Here is a 7,940-nt window from a genome sequence, read left to right on the forward strand (position 1 = left end):
GGCCTCTGCATCAACTAGTAATGAGGACATGACTTACATTTGGGACTTTGCTGGCCAGCAGCTCTACTATATTACACATCGAGTAAGTACTCAATTTAGTTGTGTAATCTACTAGTAGGATCTGTGGCAGGATTCCCAATGTAAGCAGTAATCCTTCCCAATGCCGGAAATGCTTTCTTGCAATTTTAACGTCATTCATTTGGATGAGATGATTTCTGAAGAACGATTACAGAACTTATAAGAAAAGTTAGATCATCAATTAAGAATAAATTTCCGCATTTTCTTTTAGATATTCCTAACAAGTGAAGCGGTGTATTTGATTTTGTTCAATTTGATGGAAGGTATGCACGACAAGGGGAAGTGTAGAGTCTCTAGAATGGTAAATTTTTGTTTCTTTATAATGGTGGTTCTGTGGATGTGAGTGCTGTATTTAACATAAACATTCATGTCAAAATCTTGTAATTTTTTTTCTTCAGGAAAAACAAGATGTGATGACATATGATATGACAAATGTACAGATTATCAAATACTGGATGAGGTTGATATATACTTATGCTGTCCCTGTTGAGTCACAAGCACAGGCTACACTGCAAGCCAAGAAACCTCAAATTGTGGTGGTTGGTACTCACGGCGAGAGCCTACAGGGTACCGCTGAAGAAAAGAAGAAGAAGGTAAAATATAATCGGAACTTGTGACATAATTAATTGAGTATTAACATTTTGAATTTTGTGTAATGCTCATATATTGTTATTCAGATTGAAGAACAGTTTGGTATAATATTTGAAGAAATCAAATGCACTCCATATGAATGTCACGTGGTGAGGAAAATGTACGCTATCGACAACAAGTTTCCAACGCAAAGCGAGATGCTGACAACACTTAAACAAGATGTTGGTGGATTTCTGAAAGCAATGCCCAAAACCATCCCGCTCAAATGGCTTGAATTCCAGCATATTTTGCAGGAGAATGGTAGGACAGCTGTGCGAATGAGTTATTCTAAGGTATGTAATCATTGCCTAAAATGTTAATAAATATTAGAAAGAATTGTTTAATACTTAACCCTATCTCATTCCATGTCCCTTTCTTAAAGACACTCCATTTAGTATTCATCCAAGAAAAATGCATCCGAAATTCCCCATGCTCTTACTTTTTTTAATGGTTGGCAATAGTGTTCTATTTACACTTCCACATTTTATTTGTATTAATATTACACTTTTCGAATTTAAATGTTAAGGTCTGTGAAGTCGCGACTAGCTGTGGAATTTCCGTGAAGAATCTGATCCACACCCTCAACTACCTACATGATCTTGGAATCATTTTGTACTTTGAGAACAACAAACTACTGAAGGACACAGTGATAACAAACCCACGGAAGCTGATTGACATCTTCAGGAAAATCATCACAGTGGTGGAACCTGATGACATTGATAAGGTGAGTTAAGTAGAAATTCCCTGCCAGACGTCATTCCCTGCCAGACATCACAGAGTGATAACAGGTTTAAAATTATCATTATTTTCAGTTGGCTTCAATGATCAAGCTGTGGAATAAACTTGATAATGAAGGTATACTGGAGGAAGAGTTAGTCAGACATCTTTGGAGAGATGAGATTAGCGAAGATGAATCTAGCTTTGAGGTCTACTTGGAGTTGATGAAGCAGTTTGGACTGCTCTGCGAGCAGATCAAGGTATTGCTTTTTTACCCATTTTTTTGCAAGTACTTTGAGAGTTTACAGAATTACTGGCCATCCAGGTAGTTAATATTCAATTGACCTGCACAGAGCAATTAATCCTAATAAGACTTTATTTACAAAAAAATAAATATTAGTGTAAGTGCATAGTGATGACTAGATTTCAAATTTTAATTGTAAAAAGAAATGCAGGAAATTATTTTTTTTTTTTTAAACCATTTTAAATTATTTTATATTTTATTTGTTATCTCCGGATCTATCTACTTATCCTAGGGAAGCCATTCAAAGACCAAATTAAAGCTTATAATGTGATCTAAAAAAATATAATATAAACTCATTTTTTGATTTTCTAACAATGATACTCATTTTGTAGTGAGACCTCACATTTGATCTAAAAAGCTGGTAAAATGTCTTCATACTTATTTTTTTACCTTTAAATGGAATTCATTTCTTTGTTTCCTCAAGCATCAGGCAAGCAAATATCGCTCGTTTTTCGTACCCTGTCGATTGAAACGTAGCAAGGACAATGTGTCTGTTGAACCGGACACAGCTCAGATGGTATCTATCTACATGGCCTCCGAGGATTTCATCCCCGATAGTGTCTTCCATCCTCTAGTGGTGAGCTTGATTGGAATGGTACAAGACATGGGCTACACAGCCATGCTGGAATTATTTAGCAACTATGCAGACATCAGCCTAGGACTTGAACACACTCTCAGCTTAGGACCAGTAGTCATTAATAACAAGCCCTCATTGAAGGTAAGACGTTCAGTGATGTCATTTAGTTACTAATTATTTGAGTGATTGGTAATGAAATTAAGTAGTGTTTTTCTATGAGTTATTTTGATGTTGCACATTTATGATGTTGCACCCCTTATTCACCTAAGGTGAATAAGGGATGATGCTCCTCACAGTAATCCCAACAAAAGGAGTGTTAAGGAGGGTATTTTACAAGAGCAAATCCTGGTGGACATTGCTAAGGCGCCCACACCCCCCCCCCACAAAAAAAAAATTGAATACAATTGTAACAACAAAACGATAAAGAAAGTGGAGCATGGTACTCCAAAACAGCAGTTTTTTAAAAGTTTTTAAACAAAAATCAAAACCCCCTTCCCTGCTTCTTACTTTGCATTTTGCATTAACCCTACCTAGATTCGGGGCATGCACTATTGAATTATTGGTTGATTTTATGTTTGTATTTTAGCTGGAAATATCACGGATGCGTATCACTCACGAGGACGGTAGCAAGACATCAACAGGTGAACCCAGTCCTAGAATCTGTATGCAGGTAATCTAGTTTGATATTTGAAATCTTGCAATTGAAATAGCAGCTGTAAAATTACACAAATCTGTGGTGATGTTCTTTATTAATGATATTACTTGGAGAATCGTAGGCATTAGTAGAGTTTTCCAGGCAATGGTAATAGATGTGTATTTATATAGTGCATATTTGATACAGTTTCTATGCATTGAAAGTGTTCCCCCTCCCCAATTTTGCCTCTAGATTTTAAAATGTTAGTACATACAATGTTAAGTATTGAAATAAGACACACTAGAAAACAAAATCTTTCCACTCCCACTTTCCCCTGTTCAAAAAATTCTGGATCTACTCCTTTTTATTGCCTGTTAAATTGTTTTATTTTATCATTGAGCATATCAAGTCAATTAAATCATAAAATCTAACAAAACAAATTGTGAAACCAGTGTTTTTTATGATTCTTTCCTTTCAATACATATATTTTTTCTTAATATATTTTGTAATATTTTCAATGTAATTTTCAAATTATTTTAAAAATCCTCATTCAAGGTGTTAGAGTTTCTGAAGAAAGAGATGGAAGTGCTGACATCTGGAATGAAGCACACACGTTATAAGTTCCGTGTGCTGTGCTGGACAGGTTTGCGAGAAATGCACTTCCACGATTTGGAAGAGTGCCTGGAAAACGCCTATATCCGATGCTCTAAGAAATTAGTAACCACTGCAAAACTACAGAGGATGTTCAAGAATAAGCAACTAGTGACAGGTAAATAACATAAACTAAGGAAAACTAGCAATACCAGATAACATTTTACTGTACCTCATGAAAATGTTAATTAGGTATAAATACAGGTAACATTTCATTGGCCAATTCCACTTGGTATTAATCTCAGCATTTAATTATTCTATATCAAATCTGTATATATATATGTTATTCAATTTTAACTTGTCTATTTTGTTTGATTTCCTTTTAAAGGAACTGCTATACTAGTATTATGTTTTTTTTTATTATACAATAGATTTTTTTAAAATTTTCAAATTGCTCCTTGGAAATCAATGTTTAATATTGAAAGCTTTATCCAGTAATAAAGGGATAAAAGTGGTCAGAGGGCCAAACTAAATTTTTGATTGACAACATTCATGCACTGCTTTTACACCCCTTTATGCTCAGTTTTGATTTTATTTGATTTATTTCATATCATAAGCAATTGTAAAGCAAACAAAGTGGTACAGAGTCAAAAGTTATCCAAGAAATTTTTTTTTTCTAGGTGGCAACAAAATTGTTGTTGGGCTGCATGTGGCCTATGCCCACTTCTGATTTAGTATAAATTCACCATTAAAACTTTATGTGAGATGATTTTGTCCTGGTCAATGTAATGTGATAGACAGCAGTCAATTTTAGTCATTTTATTCTGTATTAAATTGTTTTTAATTCATTTGTAGATTCTTCAATGCCACCAGCAGTTTCCAGCGATGCTGAAACAGCGCCACCAGGTTAGTGTTTCAGAGTTTATTACTATTTTGTGTCTCATAAATTATTTTTTTTAAGACAGCTATATGACTATTAGGTATTATTATAATTATTTATTAATATATTATTTTATTTTTGTTACGGTAATGTTATTATTCCAATTATTTTATTGTGCTAGACTTACTTTTATTTTCACTTCAGATAAACGTCTTGGTTATCTTGAAGAGAAGCACCTGCTTCGTATCGCCCAGGGCATGGGAATGGAGTGGAAACAACTGGGCGTCAGATTGGGTCTCAGTTGGAAGAGGATCCAACAAATATGGAGTGATAAGAGACAATTGCCAGAGAGCATAATGGATATGCTGACAGAATGGAGGAAACAACAGAACTATGAGACAAATCAAGTTGAGATGATGTGCAAAGCTTTGAAGGAACAAGGACTCACAGAGCTTGCTAACAAAATCTTTGGCTCTCAAATGTCAGAGGTTAAAGAAGCCAATGACAATGCAGGTGAAAATACGAGAGAATACGATGGTTAGTAATGCATTATTCATGATAAAATATTCATTTAATATAATCTTAAAAACATCATTTTGATATTATTCTTTGTTGTGTAGTCTGTTCAGTTTCACAAAAATGCATATTGTTAAATCATTTCAGAGTGTGGAAATGACAAAAAACAACCATTTTAATGGCTTAATGTATTATTAGCTTTTAATTGAAAATTAAATTGAAAAAAAAACATTTTCTGGCCAGGTAATTATAATAATAATGGTAATACCCAAATATTTATAAGGCACCAATTTCAAATTGAATGATCAAAGGCACAAGCATTTTTATACAAAATGGCAAACCAGCACAAAGGGCAACTTTCTCTGCTCCCTGCGAAATATCCCTAGTCATTTGCTGCCTCACTTTAGCGCACAAAACTAGTACATTCAATGCCCCAACATCCTACCAGTTTGTACTGTAGATACAAAGTTTCAGAAACAGATTGTGAAAGCCGCATTAGAAATGCTTGTCAGACGGAGAAACAGAGAGAAACATAAATCAACTCACAACATTGAAGGCAGCATAGATTGAAAATGATAACAAGATCGCTGCATACTACCAACATACATAAAGAACTTGAAACAACTTTAATCAACAAATTAGTAGTACAGGGGCCTTGGACTAAGCAGAGATTGTGGCATGAACAATATGATATTGTGAAAATAATAGAGAAATATTTACCAAATACCAGATAGATACTATTGTGTAAATTAACTGTATCCGCATGTTTCATTTGCAGTCATGTTTTTTTAACACGACAAACAACAACTTGGTTCTACCAACCAAAACCTGGGCAAGGAGTGACTCATCCAGCACGAACGTTAAGGCTTTAATTAGCAATGCCTCTGTCATGGCCGGACTGTGAAGTCTACAACGTTAGTGTTTTAATATTGCTGTCTTTGCTTTTCCTTTAGGATTCTTGGCAGACATTGATATGCAATTTATTGCTGAGGAGCTTGGCAAGGACTGGAAATCCTTTGGCAGCATCATTGGTCTGAAGGAACCTGAAATAGAAAGAATTGAGATGGACTTTTCACCACCAACTGTGGACGCAAGTCTGGAAATGCTAGTCAAGTGGCAAGAAAGGCAAAAAGCTGGAGTAAACCACCTTGGAAAGATGTGTGATGCATTGGAAGAACTTGGAAAGGCAGCTGTTGCTGAAGCACTCCAGAAATACTACTAGGGAACTTAATTATAATGCAAGAAGAACATTTGTAGATACACATTGGTACCAACAATTTCAAAAGACGGTTACACAGTGGTTAGGCCAGGGGCTAGCTGTTCCCCCGCTCCCTTCAGGAAGAGCAAAACCTCAACCACTGCCATTATGACTAGCGGCGTAACAAAGGGATGGGAGGCTGCTGGGTAGGGGCCTTTTAGGAGCCCACAAGCTAGGGGCGGGGGGAAGTGAAGAGCGTTCTTAGTTAGCGTTCTATGACATATTTTAATGTCTGTTTACACATTGAAATTTTAAGTTTATATATCGTGATTTGACACATAAAGCGTACTTAATTTAAACTAATAATCACTAATAAACATCTCTGTTATGGATTAAATACCACAGACTTTGGCTTGAAAAAGGGCTTTGGTTATTCATTTGTTTAAAAAAATATATTGGAATTTGCTCGGGGCCCTTGAGGCTCCGGGGCCCCTGGCTTTAGCCAGTGAGAGCTCACAGCCGTTACGCCACTGATTATGACACTCAATAAAGTTAATGCCGCAGTGCACGTATCCTAGGGCAATAATGGTATTAAGAAAATACATGAAGTTATTCTTTAACCATAGAATCAAATTTTTGGGACAGCAAATTTGCTTTATAAATTATACAATATATTTTGTTTATAATATAATAATATGATGGAATTATACAAATTAGTAAACACTTTCTCATTTAATATTTGTAAAATTATTGTATATTTTGTAAGCTTGTAAAATTTATATAACCTAATCTTGATACTTAAATGCCGAAATTTATATATTTTATATATATTTTTATATATATTTTTATATATATTTTTATATATATTTTTATTATTTTAGAATGTCGTTTCTTTTTAAGAATTATACCTTGACCGACTGTACATTCAGCGGGATAAAGAAGGTGGACAGTGCTACTTCTCATGGTTCCTGTATATTTAAAATAACACTGCCCAAATCATTCCAGTAGGATGCAGTTTTTTCACACTACATAACAACACTTTTTCAAAAACTACAGCTCAACTGAATACAGTTTACTGTAGTTCCTGTTCAAGTCACAAATTTCACTATAAAATCACAAAAATAACTTATTGTTTATCTTGACTATCCTGGCTACGGCCTGGAATGGTCACATTCTCATGTTCCGTAAATTAAATTAGAATAAAATAGGCATCTCTCAATTGTGCTTCATGATGGTTTTGTAATGGACATTATTCCTCTATTTCTTTTTCTATTTCTTTATTTGCAAATCACATGTAATTATGTTTTATTTTTGCAAAATGCAAGTTTTTAAATAAAATTTAAAATTGATAAATTGATTGATGAATGAATGATTATTATTGTGCTTTGGCGTTTGTTTGTGAACAGTGTTGCTAGCCAGTCTGTAGATACAGTATAAGGGGCCTCGCCTCACTCCAATTCCTCACAATTATGGAGCCCCAATTTAGGCTTTCTTCACGACCCCATCAGATCCCTCATCAGCTTCCCACCCATGTCAATACTCCTAGATACGTCACTTTAGCACGGAGAACTAGTTTAAGTTACAAGAATGATAGCCAGTGATGATGTTGACAATTACGATGATAATGATGGTGATTATGGAGTGGTGGCTTTTATTTAACGATCATTTAAGAATAAAAACTGCATTTAAAAAAAAAACCAGGAAAATTTACATAAAAAATAGAACAATTCAAATAGACAAAAGGGTAAAAAGAAATTAATTCACAAAACAAAGAGAAAAACAAAGGCACGATTTTAATCACTATGGTTACAATAT

At 34.5% G+C, this 7,940-nt stretch overlaps 1 protein-coding gene across 2 annotated transcripts; it reads left to right on the forward strand.

Annotated features, from left to right (window-relative positions):
- Window positions 1–6: 6 nt before the first annotated feature.
- LOC117113862 lies at window positions 7–6,865 on the forward strand. Of its 2 annotated transcripts, none has more exons than XM_033257314.1 (12): window positions 7–82; window positions 290–379; window positions 477–671; window positions 756–1,001; window positions 1,235–1,432; window positions 1,521–1,685; window positions 2,154–2,447; window positions 2,893–2,976; window positions 3,496–3,709; window positions 4,387–4,437; window positions 4,616–4,948; window positions 5,881–6,865. In XM_033257314.1, exons 1-12 carry the CDS (start codon window positions 29–31, stop codon window positions 6,147–6,149), a joined length of 2,193 nt encoding a protein of 730 aa, XP_033113205.1. In that variant the 5' UTR covers window positions 7–28; the 3' UTR covers window positions 6,150–6,865. The 2 variants fall into 2 exon arrangements, with proteins under 2 accessions (XP_033113205.1, XP_033113206.1); XM_033257315.1 differs by having other exon boundaries at window positions 2,160–2,447.
- Window positions 6,866–7,940: the final 1,075 nt, after the last annotated feature.

This window comes from Anneissia japonica, unplaced genomic scaffold, assembly GCF_011630105.1.
Source record: "Anneissia japonica isolate Jap-2015-1 unplaced genomic scaffold, ASM1163010v1 scaffold694_len1028156_cov167, whole genome shotgun sequence".
Taxonomy (NCBI): Eukaryota; Metazoa; Echinodermata; class Crinoidea; order Comatulida; family Comatulidae; genus Anneissia; species Anneissia japonica.